Source organism: Grammomys surdaster, unplaced genomic scaffold (genome assembly GCF_004785775.1).
Source record: "Grammomys surdaster isolate TR1022 unplaced genomic scaffold, NIH_TR_1.0 125504, whole genome shotgun sequence".
Taxonomy (NCBI): Eukaryota; Metazoa; Chordata; class Mammalia; order Rodentia; family Muridae; genus Grammomys; species Grammomys surdaster.
In genome coordinates this window covers 1484619-1508455 of record NW_021620360.1, presented here as the reverse complement: position 1 = coordinate 1508455, position 23837 = coordinate 1484619, and the positions used below count along the sequence as shown (strand labels likewise).

The window sequence follows — 23837 nt, the reverse complement described above, 5'->3', positions numbered from 1 at the left end:
CAGTCCCACCATTTGTTAAGAAGCTGTAGCTGGTGCATTAAAACCCCCTTCTAACTCAGGCCTCTGTATATTTCATTACTTGGATGACCTGTTAATATGACAAGCTAAAAGGCAAGATTGAAACCTAACCTCAGAGAATCTTAAACAACAAGCCATAAAATCCCTAACAGAAAGAGGCCTTCTATTATTCAAAGATTCAACTTGTTCTGGATGGAGAGATGGCTCGGCAGTTAAGAGCACTGACTACTCTCCCAGAGGTTCTGAGTTCAATTACCTGTAACTACATGGTGGCTAAAAACCATATGTCATGGAATCCAATACTCTATTCTGGTGTCTCTGAAGAGAGCTACTGTGTACTCACATACATAAAAGAGAATAAACCTTTAAAAATGAAAGATTCAACTTATTCAACCATCACATTCCTAGGGAGAGAAATCAGCGTACCCTCAGTCTGGCCAGGTACACCTGTCAGTGACTTCCCCAGTGCATTAACCCTAAATACCCTTCAAAGCTTCTTAGGCAATACTAATTGGTTTAGGTCTTGGCTCACCATACCAACCAGGAAATCACAGCCTCTATTTGATTTACTTAAGGGTTACAAGGACCCCTTCTCTCCTCTCTCCCTGATGCCAGCAGCCAGAGGAACCCTTTGTTCTATTAAACACCATGTTAGAAACACCTGGCATGTTATGATCCACAACACACAATCCAGGTCTTTACATTCAGTTCTTCCCCACAGTGGTTGGAGCTTTACATCAACCTCAGGGGATCCTAGAATGGCTCCATGCTCCAACAGGGGTAGCGCCTCAACTATTAACCCAGGTTAACACTTTATCCACTATAAGGACAGGAAGAAAGCATACCTTAAAAATTATAGGTAAAGAATCTGATGGAAGCCAGGCACTGGTGGTGCATGCCTTTAATCCCAGCACTTGGGAGGCAGAGGCAGGCAAATTTCGGAGTTTGAGGCCAGCCTGGTCTACAGAGTGAGTTCTAGGACAGCCAGGGCTATACAGAGAAACCCTGTCTCGAAAAACAAAACAAAACAAAACAAAACAAAATAAAACAACAAAAAAAGAACCTGGTGGAACTGTTTTCCCTTCCCCATCTCAGACATACAATGGCTCCTGAGAAGCCACACCTCTTTTGCTAATAGCCTCATTGGCTTCTGATGACAGACAGACAACCAATTCCCCAAAGATAAATTCCCGACAGTCTTTAGGTGGCTTCCTCCTCCACTGTTCTCTTGGTCTGCTATCCCAAGGCCCACAGCTTTTACAGATGGAGAGCCACAGGATGCTCTCTACACAGTATACTAAAGAGACACTGGCTCTGAGTCACATTTTTCCCCTCTCACAAATAAATCTCCCTGATTTACAGAACTGTATTCAATCTTCCTGGTCTTAACATACCTAAAAGAATCAGCTAGTCTATGTTCAGACAGCACTTATACGGTCAGCTTACTCCCGTGGCTAGCCTGCTCCTATGTCAGACTTGGTCGTGACCCTTTTTTCCCAACTATTAATGAAGATTTCAAAAATATTTTAAACTAGAACATATCCTGTTTTTAGTCAGCCATGTGTGGTCACACTCACCCCTTACAGATCCCTCTCCGATGGCAACACACCAGCTGGTAGATTGTCACAACTGGGGACTTTACTCTGTCACCCCTCACTGCTAAAGAACTCCCATCAGATAAGCATATTAATCTGGAATGGCTACAACTCAAATTCCCCAATACCCCCATAAAATACCTCAAACACATCTTCAGAACTTGCTCCTCCTGTGCCTCCTTAATTCACACCCCTGCTATATAACAATTGGGCACCAACCCCAGAGGCTCTCAGGCTAATGCCCTCTTGCAAGTATGATGTCACCCAAATCCCATCACTGTACACAAAAATTTGTATTCATAACTATTGATACCTATTCCCATTTAAAAACCTTATTAATCGCATGTTCTCCAATTATCTATTATGGGGGTCCCTCTCCATATCAAAGCTGATACTGGACCTGCATTCATTCAACAGCCATCAATTCTACAATTTCTGCAAGTCTTGGAAGATTGTCCACCATACTGGAATCCCTCACAACTCTCAGAGCTAAACTGTCATTGAAAGAACAAATCAAATACTTAAAAAAAATAACTAATTAAACACAAGGCTTCCTACCACCAAATACCAAATTAAACCTGGCATTATTCACACTGAATGTGTTCAAAATCTATGCCAAACAAGGCAAACCTCCCATTGTTTGTCACTGGGGTGAACCACCACCTTTACCACTCATCCCAGTCAGACGGAAGGACCCATTTGACAGGTGTTGGAGGAAGTCAGGTTAACTATCAACTACACGAAGGGGATTTGTTTGTATCTTTCCAGAGGACCAACCTCACCCTGTCTGGGGACCAGCCTGCAATGTCTGATGGGACCCCTCCAGTCAGAAAGAGGTCATGCCTGGGGATCACAGAGAAAACAAAGAGGAGACCATGCAGGCACCTGAGGGCACACAACCAGATCACCTGGAAGGACACTCATGTCCTCATTGACACAGCTCGATGCAGCTGCTTCCCACCCCCACCCCTCAAACCCACACAAGGCTCTGTCTCTGTCATTCTCATGGCTGCTTTTACCCTCATTAGCACCATGCTGTGTTATCCCCTCTCCTCGTAACACTATGCTTTCCTTGTTTTTTGTGATGGGAACAGATCATGGGAAGAACCAGATAATCAGGACTGGAGACTGCTCACTAGCAGGATGTCAGAAACCCATTGTGATTCCTATACACCAAATGCCACATCCAGTGCTGATTCCTTTGCTTGCTTTCCTTGACAATCAGACCATCATGCCTTAAGGACATTAACACCTGTGGAGGATTGGCCTATTGGTCCTGTAAGTTAAAAATGGGGGTGCTCGGAACATCCCACACTACAGATATACATCACCCTACCGTTCCTAATGTTAATGACGTTTAGATAAACATTGAAGAACACTGGAACAAAACATGGAGAGTGGGGTGATTCATAAAATTTATGTTCCCTTTGATACCAACCCTCTTCCCAGTGGGCAAGGGGGTCTAAGTGCAGAGAAAATGACCCAGGTCCACATGAACAATCTCAGGACTGAGAATGAAGATCTTTTTTTTAAAACGAGACAGGGTTTCTCTGTGGAGCCCTGGCTGTCCTGGAACTCACTCTGTAGACCAGGCTGGCCTCGAACTCAGAAATCTGCCTGCCTCTGCCTCCCAAGTGCTGGGATTAAAGGTGTGTGCCACCACTGCCCAGCGAGAATAAAGATCTTGTAAATAAAACTCATGCCCATCTGGGGCTACAGATGCTTCATCTGGGGAGAAACTTGAGGAGTCTGACTCTCAGCCCGAGTTTGAGAAGGCAGATCCTGAGGGAAGAGGCAAAGTCTCCTTTTTACTGTCAGGCTTGGCAGTGTGAGCCACCCACTGCAGGTGAACACAGAGCCTGGTCTCTGTGGGGTCCGTGTGGGGCTTGCAGGACCCTCTGTTGAAGGAGAAGCATCTCTCCACTTCATTCTCAACCATTTGTGTCGCCATTGTATTCCCGGAAGTGGCTTTTCTTCTAGAAGAGTCCAGGGTCTGACTAATGAAGAGAAGAAGGAAGAGGAAGGGTGGAGGAGAGGACACAGAGAGTCTGACCTGAGGGTCTCTCCTGGTGTCCTGACAGCTTGTGGGTCAGAACTCGGAGACAGCATGACAAACAGCGCTGTGTCCACAGCACAGGGTTCAGACAAACTCTTAGTCTCCAGGTAGTGAGGTCAGGGGTGGGGAAGCCCAGGGCTGGGGATTCCCCATCTCCCCAGTTTCACTTCTGCTCCTAACCTGGGTCAGGTCCTTCTGCCCGGACACTGATGACGCACTGGCGGTTCTCACCCCCATTGGATAGCGCGATTCCGGGGAACCAATCAGCGTCGCCGCAGGCACTGGTTATAAAGTCCACGCAGCCCGCGGGACTCAGACTTCCCGGATCCGAGATGGGGGCGATGGCGCCGCGCACGCTGCTCCTGCTGCTGGCGGCCGCCGTGGCCCCGACCCAGACCCGCGCGGGTGAGTGCGGGATCGGGAGGGAACTGGGCTCTGCGGGGAGGGGCGTGGGCGGCACCGGGGAAGCCGCGTCCCCGCATCGTCCACCGGACCCTCCGCCCCTTCTCCACCCGCGTCTCGAGCCCCGCGCCCTGCTCCCCTCCCGGCCCGCGCACCCGCCCGGGGTCCCGGGAGGAGGTCGGGGTCTCACCGCGCGCCGCCCCCAGGCTCACATTCATTGCGATATTTCGAGACCGCCGTGTCCCGGCCGGGCCTCGGGAAGCCCTGGTTCATTATCGTCGGCTACGTGGACGATACGCAGTTCATGCGCTTCGACAGCGACGCGGAGAATCCAAGAGATGAGCCGCGCGCGCCGTGGATTGAGCAGGAGGGGCCGGAGTATTGGGAGCGGGAGACACAGAAATCCAAGGGACATGAGCAGACTTTCCGAGTGAGCCTGAGGAACAATCTCGGCTACTACAACCAGAGCGAGGGTGGTGAGTGACCCCGGGTCGGAGGTCACGACTCCTCCACGTCCCGACACAGGGGCCGGAGACGCCCAGGGACCGGAGACGCCCCGGGTCCCAAGTCCGAGGTTCGGGAGCAGAACCGACCCGGGACCGGTTTCCCTTTCAGTTGGGAGAAGTGCGCGGGTGGGCGGGGCCGGGAGGGTGGGCGGGGCCGGGACGGGTGGGCGGGGCTGACCGCGGGGTCCCGCAGGCTCTCACACGTTCCAGTGGATGTCCGGCTGTGACATGGGGTCGGACGGGAGCCTCCTCCGTGGGTACATGCAGTACGCCTACGATGGCCACGATTACATCTCCCTGAACGAAGACCTGGAAACGTGGACGGCGGCGGACATGGCAGCGCAGATCACCCGACGAAAGTGGGAGCAGGCTGGTGATGCAGAGAGACACAGGGCCTACCTGGAGGGCGAGTGCGTGGAGGGGCTCCGCAGATACCTGGAGCTCGGGAAGGAGACGCTGCTGCGCACAGGTGCAGGGGCCGCGGGCAGCTCCTCCCTCTGCCCTGGGGCTGGGGCTCAGTCCTGGGGAAGAAGAAACCCTCAGCTGGGGTGATGCCCCTGTCTCAGAGGGGAGAGAGTGTCCCTGGGACTCCTGATCCTCATCACAGTGACTGCACTGACTCTCCCAGGGTCAGTCTTCTCCCTGGACACTTCCCAGTCTGTCTCAGGAGGGAAGGAGAGAATTTCCCCCCAACTTAACAATGGTGGCTCTCTTCAGTCAGATTGTAGCCTCTGTCAGCCATGGCCTATCCCAGGCCTGTTCTCTGCCCACACCCACTGTCTGTGGACACTGACTCCTGTCACGCTGAGTGTGTCAGCCCTTACACCTCAGGACCGGAAGTCTCCTTTACCTGATGGGAGACATGGACTCCCTCTACACTAGGCTGGTTCCCCAGTTTCTAGAACTTTCCAAAGAATACATTCTCTCAGATCCCTCCCTGTCTGTGGGGTTTGCATCCCTTCAACAACCCACTTCTATCTATTCCTACAGTGGTGAAGGTCACATGAGCCTTATGGGGTACCCTGGAGAAATACTAAGTTGTGGGATTTCTTTATGTTTTTTTTTTCTCTTTTGTTTTTCCTTTTCATTCTTTCTTACTTTCTCTTTTCTTAACTTTTTTTTTTTAAGGCATTATTTTGCTTCTAGTCAGTTTTTGTCTTCACTGGAGTGATCCTGTTTCTCCATGCCCTTGTATTATCATTTGTATCAGTCTCCACAGGTGCCAGGGGAGACTGCTAACCTGGATAATTAGACAAGTTAAATCAGGTTTCTCATTAAAGGAGAGATTCTTGTGAGCTTAGACTGCTTCCTGTCAGAACTAAACATCCAGAAGCCTCCTGCTCTTCCTCTGCACCCACAAGTTACAGTGCTCCCCCTAGTGAAAAGAAATGGGACTTTCTTAGAGACAGAGTCTTCTGCAATCCAGAGCTGGAGTGAGAGGGAAGATCCACACACCCTGTGAGCCTGCTGTGTTCCAGTGAGTGCTGCACTGGGGTCCACAGCACACTCCAGGGATCCTGTGTAACATACCTGTACCTTGTGGTCCAGAGGCAGGGGCTGGGAGTCATTTTCTCTGGCTGAGTGTTAGAGGTTCACCACATTTCTGCTACACACTTTGTGATGGGTGTTCACTTGGACTGACAGTTATACTGGTAAGCCAGACGACAACAGTGGTTGACTCTCAGAGGCGGAACCCTTCCAGGAGCATATGGCCCTAATTTCTAATATAGATATGAACACAAACACATGATAAATTACTTATTTTCCATTTTATCTGTCATTCTTTGACTACTTGTCTCATGCTGTAGAACATCACATAAGGACGGCCGTGTTGACCCACTGGCTCATGTGGACTCCCTCTTGGCTTCTGAGCCCCCAGGGGAAATGTGAAGTTCTGTGCTGAGGGGACCAGCGCCACCTCCTGGTCACTAGTGCAATGACAGTTGAAGTGACAGACACATAGTTCAGTGTCATCATTGATTTAACTGTATCTTGTGTAGATTTCAGTTTCTCTTGTTAATTGTGGGATTTCTTAAATCTTCCACACAGATGCCCCAAAGGCACATGTGGCCCATCACCCCAGATCTGAAGGTGATGTCACCCTGAGGTGCTGGGCCCTGGGCTTCTACCCTGCTGACATCACCCTGACCTGGCAGTTGAATGGGGAGGACCTGACCCAGGACATGGAGCTTGTGCAGACCAGGCCTTCAGGGGATGGAACCTTCCAGAAGTGGGCATCTGTGGTGGTGCCTCTTGGGAAGGAGCAGGATTACACATGCCATGTGCAACATGAGGGGCTGTCTCAGCCTCTCACCCTGAGATGGGGTAAGGAGAGTGAGGGTATAGCGCTGGGGTCAGGGAAAGCTGGAGCCTTCTGCAGACCCTGAGCTGGTCAGGGCTGAGAGCTGGGGTCATGACCTTCACTTTGGTTTCCTGTCCCTGTCCTTCCCAGAGCCTCCTTCATCCACCAATTCAAACATGATAATCATTGCTGTTCTGGTTGTCCTTGGAGCTGTGGCCATCATTGGAGCTGTGGTGGCTTTTGTGATGAAGAGGAAGAGAAACACAGGTAGGAAAGGGCAGGGTCTGAGTTTTCTCTCAGCTTCCTTTAGAAGTGTGCTCTGCTCATTAATGGGAAACACATCCACACCCTGCATTGCTACTGTCTCCAACTGGGTCTGCTGTCAGTTCTGGAAACTTCGTAGTGTCAAGATCTTCCTTGAACTCTCACAGCTTTTCTTCTCACAGGTGGAAAAGGAGGAGACTATGCTCCAGCTCCAGGTTAGTGTTGGGGACAGGATTGTCCTGAGGCCATTGGAGTGAAGCTGGGGATGATGGGAGCTCTGGGAATCCATAATAGTAATTCCAGATAAACCTTCAGGAGGCCTCATTTGTACCTTGATATGAACACATACAAATACACATACATATACATTTGTTTTGTTTTACTCTAGGCAGGGACAGCTCCCAGAGCTCCGATATGTCTCTCCCAGATTGTTAAGGTGACACTCTGGGGCCTGACTGGGGAGGGGCAATGTGGACACGATTGGGTTTCAGGGACTCCCAGAATCCCCTGTGAGTGGTGGGTTGTGGGAATGTTGACTTCACAGTGATGGTTCATGACTCATTCTCTAGCATGAAGACAGCAGCCTGGAGTGGACTGAGTGACAGACAGTGTGTTCAGGTCTCTCCTCTGACATCCAGAGCCCTCAGTTTTCTTTAGACAACAGTATCTGATGTTCCCTGTGATCTTCTGGGCTCAATGTGAAGAACTGTGGAGCCCAGCCTGCCCTGCTCACCAGCACCTTGCCCCTGCACTGCCTGTGTTCCCTTCCACAGCCAACCTTCCTGATCCAGCCAAACACTGGGGGACATCTGCATCCTGCCAGCTCCATGCAGCCCTGAGCTGCAGCTCCTCACTTCCACACTGAGAATAAGAATCTGAATGTGAACTTGATTGTTAACATCTTGACCTGAGTGTTGATTGCTTGTTAATTTCATGGATTGAGAATACATACTTTTTTTTTTTGAAGAAATAAATGGCAGATACAGAACCTTCCAGAATCTGTGTCACTATGCTGTGTGTATCCATTGGGACAGGATGAGGCTTTGGGAGCTGAGTGTGAACAGGGCTGTGCCCAGGTGGGCTCAGTGTGTTTTGATCTTTGGTGGGGTCACTCCTGGGCTGTGTCACCTCTTGGGCTCTGCTCTTTCCATTACTCTGAGGCACATTTTGAAAGTCTGTGATCACAAGGACACAGGGATGAGAGATGAACAGACAGATCACAGGCTCAGACCCTGAGCCTGGTCCTGTTCCTAGGATTCTGTGTCTCCAGGGACAAAGATCAGACACCCCAGTGGGGATCCTTCAATGTGCCTGGTGCACAAGATAAGTTACACTACATTTCCTCTCATCCACTTGTTTTAGCTACTAATGATGCAGTCTTGTGCTGCCCTTAGCTCTCCCTGTAGCCATGCTACTGTTGTGGTTTCTTCTTTTTCTTTCCAGCATCTTTTCCAGGGTTCTCAGGAATCTGGTGTCATCTGTCTGTTCATCTCTCAGGAGCATATCCAGAGCTGAGACTATTAGCTTAGATTTTTGAAGACCTATTTTTAATAAGGGTTCTTAAATGTTTAACCTGCCTTCTAGCCCACCACCCACCAGAAGTAGTGGAAAAGAAAGGTTATTAGGATAGGGGGGAAGCAGACCTGTTTAGAAATGGTTCTTTGGATCAAATCCAGTTTGTGTTGTCAGGACATCAGCAGTTCAGTTCCCAAGATTCAGCAACGGCAGCTGATCCAGAAGAAGCCAGGAGTCTCAGCTGCTTGCTGTTTAGAAATAGTTCCTTGGGCCGATTTCAATCTCCAATTGACAGGATACCAGCAGTCCAGGTCAGTAGTGTCAGGATAGCAGACAGGAATCATCAGTTGGGGCACAGCCCAGCAGAAACAGCCAGGCCTCCACTGAATCCGCATGAGTCAGCAAGAATGACCAGGAATGCCAGGCGTGGTGGCGCACACCTTTAATCCTAGCACTTGTCAGGCAGAGGCAGGTGGATTTCTGAGTTTGAGAGTTCGAGGCTAGCCTGGTCTACACAGTGAGTTCCAGGACAGCCAGGTCTACACAGAGAAACCCTGTCTTGAAAAACCACAAAAAAAAAAAAAAAGAATGACCAGGAGCAGCAGGGACACCAGGAGAAGTTCTCTGCCATGACTCTCTCAACAAAGCGAAGATCAGCGAAAATGACATGACACCAACGTAGCATTGCCAAGCCAGCTGTGCAAGCCCGCCATCACTGTCCACTGTGTCCTGTTATACTCCCTCCAAACATCACACGTCCTTACTCGAGTCTTGCTTCAGCAAAACTTCACACAGGTCTGTCTTAGCAAAACTCCACGTGAGTCTGTATCAGCAGACATATCCAGAAACTTCCACTTCACCCTGCCAATCAGCCCAAGTCTGCAGAAGCAGCAAGAAGCTGCCAGAAGATCACCAGAAGATTTTTGGTGCATTTCTCTCTATGGAGTCATGAGAAACAATGACCAATAAACAACGGTAAGGCTTACCAATACCATGCAGCCTCGTCTACTGTCTGTTGGGTTTTATTTATATTCCTTCTAAACATCACGTGTCCTTTCATGTGTCTGCTTCAGCAAAACAGTTTTTTTCACCTGTGTCTGCTTATCATTTGACGTAACTGACTTCCGAAGGAACCAGAGATTTCCACTTCCAGAACAGGGATGCTTCTCTCTCTGTAACTTGGGTACTGCCCCCTGAACCCTTTATACTCCTGGACTATCCTATCCTTTAGCAGCTTGTGTTCTGGAGTCAACTCCCTGAAGTCTCTTAATCTTTGTTCCCAGCTCAGTGAACCTGTGGCTTGCAGCCCTGACTTGGGCATGAAGTGTCCGGCACCCTTCCTGACCAGCAGGAAAGAAGACACAAGACAACCAGGTTCCTTCTTGAGGCAGTTTAATCAGGATTCTTCAAGCTTCTTCTCTCTTCTCTCCCACTCGATCCTGACTTATACCCTAGCCTCAGCCAATGATTAACCGCTGCGTGGCCAGTCTCCATAGGTCCCTAATATGATCTGATGATCACGCCACACACAAGCACAGCCTCATGCCTAAATATGGAGTTGTTTGCTGCGCAAGCGGCAAAGTGCTAGGCGCCATCTTTAAGGCGCGGTACTGGCTCTCCACAATGAAGGATGCTGTATTCTACATAGTCTGTCTTAAAGTTCTGTTCATAAGCCTGTTGTTGCTCTGCACAGTGGATGACTTTGTATTGCAGGAGACAAAAGTCCTGCTCATAGGCCTGTGACCATTTAAATTAACTAATATTTATAGCACTGAAGACAGCAGAGGCATAAACTGAGGTAAAAACCTGCCAGGTCAGCAAGGAAAGTTTATTTTCTTAACTATATAGGAGATATCTATTACAAGTCTGTTTCTACAACTAAACTGCCAGATCTTCAGAAATCTCTCTGTGTGTCAATCTACCAAGCTAGTCTGCCTTTCTGTTGAGTTCCTTCAAACCCAAGAAGGCTCTGTAGCTCTCTTTCCTAGATTTCTGTTTTACCTGTGTCCTGCCAGATGCTTCTGGTGTTCCTGCAAGCCTAAAAAGGAAATCACCATCACTTACCCGGAGCTCCTGCCATAGAAGATCTTACAAGCAGAGAAAGCCATGTCACTGGAATGTGATTTTTCTGCTCAGGGATTGCCAGCTTTTTTTCACCACCTTTTCCCTGTCATCGGGCCCATGGGTTAGAGTAGGAAGTCTTTCTCAGATGCAGCTGGCTTTTGCTGAGATGTCATTTCTGTGGGACTGCAGGAGACGGGAGGGGATTGGAGAGGTTTTGCCATTATGGACAGCTCCTGTGACATGTGTAGGCTGAGGAGATGTAGTGGAGCCGCCATTTTAACTGGAGCCCCCATTTTGGACAGCTCCTGTGGGACATTTTACTGAGGTGGCCCATAGGCTGGGGCAAGAAGGAAGGGCCTGCCACCACTTTGAAAGATATAATGTTAGGCACTAAAATAAGCCAGGATAAGCCCTTTCCCCCTAAGCTGTGTCTTGTCAGATAGTAGGCTACAGTGACGGAAAATGGAACTGTATTGGATACGTTTCTGTTGCTGTGATGAAACATCATGTCCACGGAGACTTATAGAAGGTCAATCTGGGGATTAGAGTCCCAAATAGTTGAGTCCATCAACATCATGACAGCAAACACCAGGCATGGCAGCAGGAACAGCTGAGAGTTCACACCTCTGTTCTGGAAGTGGGGGGTGAGTGTGCAAGCATCTAATTAGAAAGTTTCTATGGCCTTAACATAATTGGCTGGTACTGAGAGTCATACCATAAACCTAAATTTCTGCTTCCCTCTGCATTGGTGGTCCTTAGAGAGGGGATGGGCTTGTAACTTGGGAGTGCAGTTTTGTTGGGGGTGTAACCTGGAGACACAGGTCCTGTTGGGGGTTAGTCTAGAGACTGAGCTGGGCTCTGGCTTTGTTGGGAGGTAACTTGGAAAGTAATGCTAGCTACTGGTCTGTTAGTTTGCCTGAGGTCAGGTCCTCTAAAATGGAGTCTGAATTTAATAGATTTGGCCTCTCACAGGTGGCAGCTGGCTGACACTGCCACAGGTGGGACCTGGGCAAGAAGGCTTGGTTCTCCAGAGTCACAAGGCAATGCTGGTTCCTATCTATCAGGAAACCCCTTTTCTAATGTCATGGTGGACACTTCTTGCATGTGCCAAGTCCAGGAATGAAGGAACTTTCCAAAGGAAACGTTCAAACCCAGTGGTCTCCGAGGGACCTTGGAGATGACTCAGAGTGTACAGGTTCTTGCCACCATGCTTGGTTCCCTGAGTTTGATCCACTGAAGCCACATGGTGGATGGAGAGACCTGACTCCTGTAAGTTATCCTCTGAGCTTCCCGTGGGCATCATGACATGCACATCCCTACACATAATTATTAAATCAGTGCAATAAAAATGAAAAAAAGAACCATGCTGGTTTCATGTTGAAGAAGATGTAAACACGTGTGTATAAGGACACGTATGTCTAAGGACACATATGTCAAAGGACAGGTAAGTATAAGTTGTGTTCAGTTTGCCTCCTGACTTTCCAGTGGTTGAATTTTCCTGTGTCCACAACCCACATTGCAATGAGAAGCTGCCAGGAGGATTGAAGGGCAACCCATGCAAGGATATCACAGGAACATTAAACTACTTTACATGCTATGTTTTATACTTTTGCTTTAAGTGTATGGTGTGCAAATGAGGGCACTCCCGAGCTGTGGTGTGTGTGTTGGGGGAGAGGGAATCAAAAGACAACATTGAGGGGGACAGTCCTTTCCTTCTATGTGGGTTCTGGGGACTGAACTCAGCTGGTCAGACTTGGTGGCAAGCATCTCTACCTGAGTCACCTCACCATCCTGGCCTGGATGACACAACCCTACTTTTGCAGGTGTTGAGAAATCGAACTTTTGGCATGTGGTATACAAGAACTCTAGTCACTGAGTCACATTCCCAATGTTTGAAAAGCAGTCAGGAGAAAACAGCTTTCTGCCGGGCGGTGGTGGCGCACGCCTTTAGTCCCAGCACTTGGGAGGCAGAGACAGGCAGATTTCTGAGTTGGAGGCCAGCCTGGTCTACAGAGTGAGTTCCAGGACAACCAGGGCTACAGAGAGAAACCCTGTCTCGAAAAAAAAAAGAAGAAAAAAAAGAAAGAAAGAAAACGGCTTTCTGTTATGTCAAAGGTCCATACTAAATAAAGAATTGGGACACAGATGGAATTACAGACTGTATCTTAAAAACAGACATGGGTGACATACAAGAAACACTTTGACAATGTAGCCTGATGATTCAAGGACCTAATCTAGGAAAACCAGGCCTGAAGTGGAAATTTCTGGTATCTTTGGAGACTCAGTGGTGTTGTGTGGTGTTTTTCTGAAAACTGTCTTATGGGAGAATGTTTTTGCTGAAGCAGACATGTGGTGTTTTTTTCTGGAAGCTGCCTGGAAAAGGGGCATGTGATATTTTGCTAGACCTTGAGAGATGCTCTCTTGAGAGAACACATGATGTTTGGAAAGGGTATAAATATAACCCAACAGACCATGGATGACGCTGTGTGGCATTGGTTCACTTTGCCACTCTTTGCTGGTCTTTGCAGGTGTCTGCTGGTCTTTGCTGATGCTGGTCTTCACTGATGATGCTGTGGCATTGGTTAGCCTTGCCTTCTTTGCTGATCTTTGTCATGACTTTGTAGAGAGAAACAAACCAAAGAACTTCTGGTGGTGTTCCAGCAGCTTCTTCCTGCTTCTGCAGACTCAGGCTGATTGGTAGAGCCTCTGAAAGTTTCTTCTGAATTGAACTCCCATTGCTGACTCTTGTGAAGTCAACTGCTGATATCCTGACAATACAGATTGGACTTACCCCAAAGAAGTATTTCTATACAGGTCTTCATCCTTTTTTGCCCTATTAACCTTTCCTTTCTACTATCTCTGGTGGGTGGTGAGCTAGAAGAGAGGTTAAAATATTTAAGTAAGCTTATTAAAGTAGGTTTTGGAAAATAGAAGCCAATACATGGCATCTGGAGTGTTCCATGTGTGGGTTATGTTACCAATGCTACATTGGTGCTGGAGGACATCAGACATTTGGGTAGACTAAGCACTGTGGGGACAGATTGGAAAGTTCCTTCTCTTGGACTCTGTGACCCTGAGGAACCCAGGGCTTCTCCTATTCAAACCTTCTCTGCAGGGTAGTTAGGTGTCTCAGGCCTGAGTGAGGCCCTGTGGCTGCAGAAGAAAGACCCACAGAGAACCAAGGCATAAAAATAAAGATGGTGTCACTTCCGAGTAAAATTATGGAGCTGGAGAGATTGTTCAGAGGTGAAGAATGCTTACTGCTGTTCCAGAGGACCTGGGTTCGGTTCCCAGCTCTCACCCACTTGTAACTCAGTCTCAGAGGGGATAGGGCGCCCTCTTCTGACTGCCTGGGGGACTCCATGCACATGGTGCCCAGACATACATGAAGGTAAAATACCGGTATACATAAAAATATTTTTTAAAAGAACAAAAAATGAATTGAGAGAAATAAGATTTCTGTAAAGGAAGAAATCCCCCAACATTATTGGGGGTCATTACAGCACATAGGAACACCTCCAAACCCTAGTGCAGGACTCTAGGGTCCCCTGAAGCAGATGTACACACTGATCTGGTTTTAGAGATTCAGCAAGGGAAGGGAGAAATTGACACAACACCCCTTACAGTGGTCCCTGATGTTACTGGTCTATGAAGCCTGTGCGTTCGTTCATTTATGCTGTTTGTGTTGTTGTCTTCTTGTAGTTCAGGTTGATCTTGAATTCTATTTTTTAACCTTTCTGCATATGTGCGTGTCCGCCAGAAGAGGGCGCCAGACATCACTACAGAAGGTTGTGAGGGACCGCGTGATTTCTGAGAATTCAACTCAGGATCTATGGAACAGCAGTTAATGCTCTCAATCTCTGAGTCATCTGTTCAGTCCCGATCTTGAATTTTTGATCCTCCTGCCTCACCTCAGCATGCCAAGTGTGGGTAGGGATCACACGTGGGTGTGTCTGTGTCTGTCTGTGTGTCTGTATCATCAAGTGTGGTGTTGAGTGGAGGAGGAGCCCGAGGTGTAATCTCACTCAGAAGTTGTGTTTCAGACCGAAGATCATGAAGACCCGTGAAAACCGCAAAACAGAAGGTTTGGGGCTGAAGGGAATATCCCTGGCTGCTTCTGTATGAAGAGGGCATAGGCGATGACAACTCCCTGCCTTCCTGAGCATTCAAAGCTCACCGCGGTTTAAGTGACTGGGAACTGGACCGGCTCCTACTCCTGTGTACTGCTGCCCCCTGGTGGCCTTGAGCGGCATCGCAGCTCCAAGGATCTTGGGAACGGACTTTGTCAAATGTCCCTCCAGACTGCAGACTGCAGAGTCCAGGAACTAACTGCTGGCCGGCTTCACGAGCCCCTGAAGCTGTCTGGCTCACACTGAAGAAGGGCCACACTAAGGAACCAGGTATCCCCTGCACAGCCCCCACATCAGAGCATTAGTTTCTTTTTCTTTCTGGTTGCTGTTGCCCGGGATTTATCCCAGAGCTTCCTGCCTGTAGACCGTGTCTTAACTACACACCAGCTGATGTGACCAACCCAAAGAAAGAGTCCCAGGTTTTTGGGGGAATGCCTTTAATCCCAGCCCTCAGGAGGGCAAATCTCTGCAGTCTTCAACCACATAGCAAGATCCAGAGCACACAGAACCAAAGACCGTGAACTCCAGGACTGACATCTAGAAGGGGGTGGTGAAGTAGGTGGGAAAATTGTAACAAGTGAGAAAGCGCCAGGCAGTGGTGGCGCACACCTTTAATCCCAGCACTTGGGAGGCAGAGGCAGGCGGATTTCTGAGTTCGAGGCCAGCCTGGTCTACAGAGTGAGTTCCAAGACAGCCAGGACTACACAGAGAAACCCTGTCTTAAAAAAAAAAAAATGAGAATGGAGCATGAATCCCCAGGGCCGGGTCTGGGTGAGCTTAGGCCCCCAGCCTAGTACAGCCAAGGCCCTGGGAAGTGAATGGGGTAAAGGAAACAACATCAAATTGCTTTATTTTCCTTGACAGCATCTTTCACCTGAAATTACCCCTCACGTTGTAGATGGGACCTAGGGACAGCTTCCTGCCTCTGAGCTGTATCCCAGTGGATACTTTTAAGATGTGGTCCAGCCTGCCCTTGAACTTGTCCTCTAACTGAAACAGGCTTTCCATCCAGTGTTGGGAGCAACCTTGCTTATACATTAAAGGCCTAAGTCAGCAATAGGCCTAAGTCAGCCATCCCCCACCCCACATCCTGCTTCTATGAGTATATAACCCCCTGTGAAAAATTAAAATTACAGTTTAATCAGACTCTAGACAAGTCGTCGTTCTTTGGGTACCCTGTCCTCCAGTTCTCTCTTCCAGGTCCTCCAGAAGAACCCAGTTCAACGCCCCGTGGGACTCCTGCATTCTGGCTCCTGAACAGGGACTCTGAAGATTGAGGAGGAGAGAATGCCGCTCCTCAAAGAAGGGTAGGCCTACCCAGTTTTTTAGGAGAGTTGAGGGTGACTGCTGGGAGTGCCTGAGGGCACTCCGAATTACGGAGCACTTTTTAGAGTGACTTCGGTAGGTTCTGTGAGTGAGCGACTTCGCATTTCTCAGGGCACCCAAGAGAGGAATCGAGGTGCTTGAGAGCACTTCGCATTTGGAAGGACGCCACAGTCCAACCTGCTGTGAGACAGTCCTCTGTGAGAATCAGAGCAGCCAGACCTTGAGAAAAAGGAAGGGACAGGCATTTTCTACACAGTCACTGTTCATTACAGAACTCAAGGAGTCTCTTAGGACGCAAGGAACTAGGGTTAAGAAAAAAGTATTTAGAGAAATTTTTAGACTTTGTGGCAGAAATTTATCCATGGTTCCCCTAGGAGGGAACAATTGATCAAAAACGGTGGCTCTGAGTTGGCGACTGTATTAGAAATCATTTTGAAACATTTGGACCTGCAAAAATGTCTGTTACAGTTTTCAGCTATCGGTCCCTTATAGATGACATTCTCAGGATCACCCCTGAACAGCCAGATCTCCGTTACTTGATCTCCATGGGAGAGCGGTCCTTTGAAGAGTCAGCGTCCCGTTTTCCTTCTGCTAACCTAGCAACTTGCACACTGCGTCCGTCCCCTTTAAGCGAGGAACCTTTATTTGCCTCGCCTTCAGCGGCTGATGACACCCCAGGTGCCCAGGTCTGCTCCCGCGTTATTCCTTATTGACTTGGAAGCCGGTTCTGACCCCCCTCCCCCCGACCCCTGTAGAAAAACCTTCTCCAAAACCTCCCGATAATAAGTCCAAAGGAAGCTTCTATTTCTCTTTGCATGCCCTTGAGGACGCTGGCCATCTGCTGCCGCCCGCAGATGAAGGGAATCTCGCTGGAGAGGCAGCCGGTTACTAATCGGATCGCCAATACAATCCGCCCAAAACTATTGCCCCGCCTTCCCCACAAGAAGCTGCGGCTCTCCCTCCTTCTTTCCACCCCCACATTATGAGACATTCCTTGACCTGCCTGTCACAGTCGATGCTCGCCATCAGCTAACTGCTGATATAACTGTGCCAAATGATAGAGACCCGAAAGAAACAAATACCGCTTGTCCAAGCTCTTCAACATTTGGAGACCGAATTGCATGGTTTAGCACCGCCCTTCCTAGCAGCCAAAAAAGAGGCCTTGGATCCTATTCCCCTCCCAGTTCACCGCCCCGCAGGCCGAGACACATTTGCTCCAGACCTCTGTTAAAACCAGAGAGTTCTCACAGCTCGCTCCAGCTGCGCTCATTAGAGACAACTTGGCATTATGGGTGTCAGAAGTGACAAAAACAGCAAAAGAAATTGAAATGAAAAACCGCACGCACTGCCTCCCTCCCAGGCAAGAGTATCCGGCCCGCTGTGCTAGGCGCAGGTTCCCCAGGTCCAGCGTAGGCCCCCACTGTGACATCGGTTGCTGCTTCAGCAAGAACGCCCAATGCAGGTCCCAACTACAACAAGAGCGCACAGATGCTGTTTACCAACACGTCAGGTGCGTTGGTTCACCCCTAACCACCAAGTCATTCAGAAAACTTTCTGCCGAGATGGCCTCCGGATCCCACCCTCAAGTCAGGCTCCAAGAACTGGCATCTTCCTCCCATAGATTTCCCATTACACATCCAGTTCATTGCTAAAAAGTCTGCTATTTCTAAAAATTCTTTGATTTCATTAGGGTTGTTTTTCCCAAGAGGGAATATTGATAAGAAAATGCTATGTACCTCATACAGAGGAGATAAATCTCTCTGATTCCCACTGGAGAGATTCTCAGTTCTGCTTTCTCTGTCTATTGTGTGTCGTTGGCACAACAATCTGTCCATGTGTGTCAATTGTCTATTTTTGTTCCATTGTTTGAATGATTGTGGTTCTATGTCTCATGTTCAAAAGAAAATCTGGTTAAAACTGCTTGCTATCCACCCCTGGATTTATTTTAAAACTTGCTTGGAAAAAAAAAAAAACAGTTTCAATTTACACAACAGAGGCTGACAAACAAATTGCCCTGCTCTGTGACTGGAAGTAGAGCACAAGAGAAGCCCTGACAGGAGTTAGAGGGGCCAACAGTTTTTTAGCTTTTAGAGTAAAAGAATTGATAGTAGTTTTTCCAGTTTAATAAGTGACAGGATGCTTTTTTTTTTTTCTTAAAATTACAGTTAAAAAAGGTAAGAAAAATTTCATTGGATGTGCATTTATTTTTATTCCTGATTGGTTTAAAAAAATAAGTATGTTCTATATGTTCTGGTTATATATTATTGAGTATGATTACAAATTTATAATTTTGGTAACAAAAATCTATATTAAAACTGGTAATTCAGAGTTAGAGTAATTAAAAAACCAGATGTATAAAAGAGGTCTCAGTAGAGTTTTTATCTGAGATCAAACAAGGTCCTGATGAATACTTTTTTTTGTTATACAATTGGCTTGTTAGTTAATCCCTCTAAAGGAGTTTTAATACAAGCTTTTGCTCTCATATGACAAGTTTTAAATTTCAGGGAGTGCTTGTTGCTCCAGAAAACATTCAAAGAGAGTATCTTTTCAGTATTTGAGACACCAGCTATATTTCTAAAAATATTGTGACACAGAAAATTGAAATAAGAAAAGATAGTTTACTTATTTTATCTTAAACTCACAAGAGGACTTAAGCCTCTATTTAATGTTTTTCAGGGAGATACAAATCCTAAGTTTCCTCTATAATTAACTGATAAGAGTAATTTTGCAGAAAGTAAAGGAAGCCGTTATTAATAAGTATAGTATATAGATTGATTAGTTGTTGGCTGTTTTATATCAGTCCTTTGTTAAAAAGGGATCATTGATATAGATTTATATTTCTTTATTTCCAAAAGAAGTTTTGTTTTTGTTTTTCGAGACAGGGTTTCTCTGTGTAGCCCTGGCTGTCCTGGAACTCACTCTGTAGACCAGGCTAGCCTCGGACTCTCGAACTCAGAAATCCGCCTGCCTCTGCCTCCCAAGTGCTGGGATTAAAGGCGTGCGCCACCACCGCCCGGCTCCAAAAGAAGTTTTAACATCCTGTTTTGAAGCTGTTGTTGTGCTAATATAAAATTATAGCTCAAGATTACAAAGATATTTTGAAGAACTTAATGAAATATTTCATATTCCAAATAATATTAAAATTGGTTATTAAAGAATATTGATATTTGCTCATTACATGATCAATTTGTTACAGTTTTCCTCTATACATGCTTTTATATTTCTTATGAATTTATACATATATTGCCCATAAAAGGTGTGTTTACTGTATTAATAGACAGCTCATCAAACAGGAAGACAATATATATAATTAGATTATATGTTTACTCTCTTGAATTCCCACCCCACTTCAGTACAAATAATTAAATTATGTGCTGTAGCCATTATTTAAAATGCAAAAAATTAAGCTTTTAATTGGTATACTCATAGCTAGTATATAGCTCATGGTTTAAAATTGCTTAAAATTGTTCCTTTTTCAGATATTGCTAATTTTCAAATTTTACAAATAGAGCTCAATTTAAGAAACATGTATTTTTCCTTAATTTTATAAGACAAAATTTAAGAGCTCATACTGGATTGCCTGGACCCCAGGAAAATGTCATAACAAATTTGTATATCAGATAGATTATAGACCTTACAAAAACAATTGGCCATGCAATTTTATTCTTTACACTGGAGTTGCTGTATAATAAAAGTTTATTTGTCTATATTGCTATGCCACTGTAGCTGATCTGCCTTTTGTGATCCTTTGAGGCCAGAAACTGGGTTTTTTTGTTGTTGTTGTTGTTGTTGTTGTTTTTGTTTTTTGCACTTATCACCTCATTCTAAAAACAGCCAAAAATTAAGTAAACAGCTTTTGTTTTATCTCAACAAGAATTGCTGGGCTCTAACTTATGCCTGCTAGTCTGAGGCCACTTAAAAAAGTTATTATAGAGTTTATTATTAAGAGTAAAAAAGTTTTCTATGAAAACTATCTAAGGAAAAAGTAAAGCTGGGCAGTGGTGGCAAACGCCTTTAATCCCAGCACTTGGGAGGCAGAGGCAGGTGGATTTCTGAGTTGGAGGCCAGCCTGGTCTACAGAGTGAGTTTCAGGACAGCCTGGGCTATAAAGAGAAACCCTGTCTCCAAAAATAAAACAAAACAAAAAAAAGTAAAAAATAAAAGTTTTTTTTTTGAGAAAAGGAAAAAAGTTCTATTTTATATGCTATCCTAAGTGGGAAAAGGCAAAGAGTTGTTTTATATCTCCATTATATTTGCCTCTTATCTTTTTGTTTTCAGTATTTATATAATTTTTAAAAAATATATGATCACATGTTACAAAGTTCATTACAAGTTAATACCAAAAATTAAATTGAAATAAAAGTTTATAATAGAAAATGTTTATATACATATTTATTAAAAATAATTGTATAGCTAAACACCCATTACCTGTCTGGCTCCACAGATTCACTGAAGGTTTAAAACTATGACTAAGTTATCAGTGAAGATTTGTGTAGATAAGCCCAGACGATATTTTATTTTCTATCCTAATGCCTATGGTAAATTTTATTGATCTTTGGCAAATTGTTTTAAGCCTCCTAGAATGTGCTTTGAGTAGAAAAAAGTCTAGTTATTATCCAAGAACAATTAACTGATGATACGTGAGAGATTGACAGAATTCTTATTACAGTTTTGACTATCAGAAAAAGGACTAGTAACAGTCTCATTATAAAAGAGCTTAATAATCATGGATATCATTTTAAAATTTTTTATAAGATCATCATTAAGATTTAGAAAGTTACCTATTATATAACATCACCACAAGATAGTACATTTTTATAGACCTATGCTTAATAATAATAGCTTGAGACAACAATTTGATATTTTTAGAGAGTGTATAAGTCAAATTACAAAATTTGTTTTTAGTGTGCTCAATTTTTTCATAATGGTGTTAATACTTGAGAACTTATACCTAATAAGTTATGACGAGTAGATCTTACTCATTTCTGACTTAAAAAAATATGTATATGTGATTTGATACCTTTTTAGGCTTTCTAGCTCCAATTACTTTAACAAGAGAAACAAAACTGTAATTAGTTATTGCCTATATTATCTTTTTATGCTTGGTGTTCCATGTCAGATTAAGATAGATAAAACTGGCTATTACAGTCAGACATTTGAGATGTTTTGTTAACAATTTAATATTACCCATATTACTAGAATTCCTTATAATCCTCAAGGACAAGGTATTATAAAACAGATATAAAATTTTAAAATAATATCTTCATAACTCTCTGAGTGTGGGAGGAGTAGCACTGGCACTTCTGCCCTGGTTTTACAAGAACTCTAAAAAACTGTCCTTTAAAACAAAAGAGCGGGAACTATACCCCCAGAAGGCGTCTCCCAGAAATACTCTCCATCATGCCTTATTCGTTTTCAATCTGGATGCTCATGACAAATCTGCTGCTATTGCCTCTGGCATCCTGAGACCAATAAAAACTATGCCACAGTTATGTGGAAGGACCGTCTTACCTTCAAATAGAATGACACAGACCCAGTTCTCATATGGGGCTGAGGATTGATATGCCTGTTTGATACCAAAGGAGGCACAGCTAAATGGCTGACAGAAAGATTAATGAACTAAATGGATGCCCCACAAAGCCAGGCCCAATTACAGATGAGATGAGTGGCAGTTGATGTCCAGGGAGGAGGGATCTCCCTGGGAATTCCCTTTTTACTTTCCAGGTAAAAATGAATCACATGTGGTGTTTGCTGTTGGAGGTTCTAATCCTGATGCTGGCCTCCGGACTTACACTATTCAGACCTTCAACGGGCCAGTGACAAGGACATCAAACAGCTGGAGATTGACATCACTAATCTGAAGAAATCCCTCGTTTCACTGTCTGAAATGGTCCTCCAAAACTGCAAAGGACTTTATTGGACTTGATTTACTCTTTTACAACAGGGAGGACTGTGTACAGCTCTAGACTGTGTACAGCCCTTAAGGAAGAATGTTGCTTTTACATAGACAAGACAGGATGGTTAAAGAGAGCATGAGAGAGAAAGATGAGAGCTGGTACAAGAACTGGTTTTCAACCTCTCCACAGTTGTCAACTCTATTTCCTTCCATTTGGGACCACTAATTGGGTTATTTTTGCTTCTTTCTTTTTTTTTTTTGTCCCTGGGCCTTAAATAGGCTGACTACCTTTGTGAAACAACAGATAATTTGACAATAAAACCTATTCAGATACATTATCATAAGTTAGCTATGGAGGACCACGAGACTCAAGACGAGGTTGTTATCCCATCCAGGGTATTCCCAAAACCCATCTCAACCCATCCTAAAAGAGGGGACTTCTGCCCCTAGAACAGCAGAGAGGGGCCTCTAACTGGTGATCTAAATTATTGCTTAGGCTATGAGGCAAAGCACTGCAAGGGAATATAAATAAAAATTAAAAATATCTTTCTGGGTTCCCTAAGGGACAAACTTGACTGCATAGGGGTTGATGTGCAAAGTATCCCCTCTCCAGGAAAAAGACATCGGGACGGGTATGGCCCCCATGCCTCACTGGACAATGCCAGGAGGACCAGAGTCATTATAAGGTCACCTTTAATTACTGGAGGTCAGGCTTCTATCCCCACCTTGGCAAGATTAGAATCACCACGATCTCTACACTGAGAGAAGGGAGGAGATGTTGGGAGTGATCATCCTTATACACTGAAGGCCTAAGTCAGCCATCCATGCCTACTGACACAAAGTCTTGGTCTCTGTGGGAAAACACTACCCCAGAACAGATAGCTATAGATCTTGTAGACAGGCAGCCCTGGTGGGAAAGTACCAGCCTAGATAAGAACAAATACTCATAGATCTTATGGACAGGTAGCTCTGGTGGGAAAGAACTAACTTAGATAAGAACAAATGACCAATAGATCTTATGGACAGGATGATAGTGACCTGTTCTGCCCTGCTTCTTCTGTGAACTTTTCACACAGCCAATATCCTGTTTTGGAAGACATCTGTACTCCCCCTGAGAACACCTGTGCTCTCCAGAAACAAAGAAAACCCTATGTCATCCCCTCCCCACATCCTGCTTCTATGTGTATATAACCCCCTGTGAAAAAATTAAAATTACAGTTTGATCAGACTCTAGACAAGCAGTTTTTCTTTGTGTACCCCTGTCCTCCAGTTCTCTCTTCAAGGTCCTCTGGAACCCAGTTCAACACACCGTGGGACTGGGGCAATCCAGTGCCTCAGGCTCCCAATTAGCCATGATCACAGGTCTACAAACCACCCTAGGTTTTATTTAAATGCTGGTCAAGGTTATCAGGCTATGATGACACACACCCTTAGTCCCAACACTTGAGAGGCAGAGGCAGCATCTCTAAGCTTGAGACTATTCTGGTCTATAAAGTTCCAGGACAGCCAGAGCTACACAGAGAAACCCTGTCTCAAAAACCAAACAATTTGGTCAAGGATGTTCCTTCACTCTAGAACCTGTAGGTCATGACCCCTTTGGGGGTCAAAGACCTCTTTTTCAGGGGTTGCTTAAGACCATCAGAAAACACAGATATTTATATTACTACTCTTAACAGGAGAAAAATTATAGTACAAAGTAACAATTAAACTAACTTTATGGTTGGGGTCACCACCAGGAACTGTATTAAAAGGGTCACAGTATT

At 45.6% G+C, this 23837-nt stretch overlaps 1 protein-coding gene across 2 annotated transcripts; it reads left to right on the top strand.

The window, feature by feature from the left end:
• The first annotated feature begins 3982 nt into the window (after nt 1–3982).
• Nucleotides 3983–8141, top strand: LOC114638132 (H-2 class I histocompatibility antigen, D-B alpha chain-like). Of its 2 annotated transcripts, XM_028786509.1 has the most exons (8): nt 3983–4074; nt 4278–4547; nt 4771–5046; nt 6627–6902; nt 7030–7146; nt 7326–7358; nt 7532–7579; nt 7713–8141. In XM_028786509.1, the coding sequence occupies exons 1-7, from the start codon at nt 4002–4004 to the stop codon at nt 7576–7578; spliced, it is 1092 nt and encodes a 363-aa protein (XP_028642342.1). In that variant the 5' UTR covers nt 3983–4001; the 3' UTR covers nt 7579; nt 7713–8141. The 2 variants fall into 2 exon arrangements, with proteins under 2 accessions (XP_028642342.1, XP_028642344.1); XM_028786511.1 differs by lacking the exon at nt 7532–7579.
• The last annotated feature ends 15696 nt before the right edge of the window (nt 8142–23837 follow it).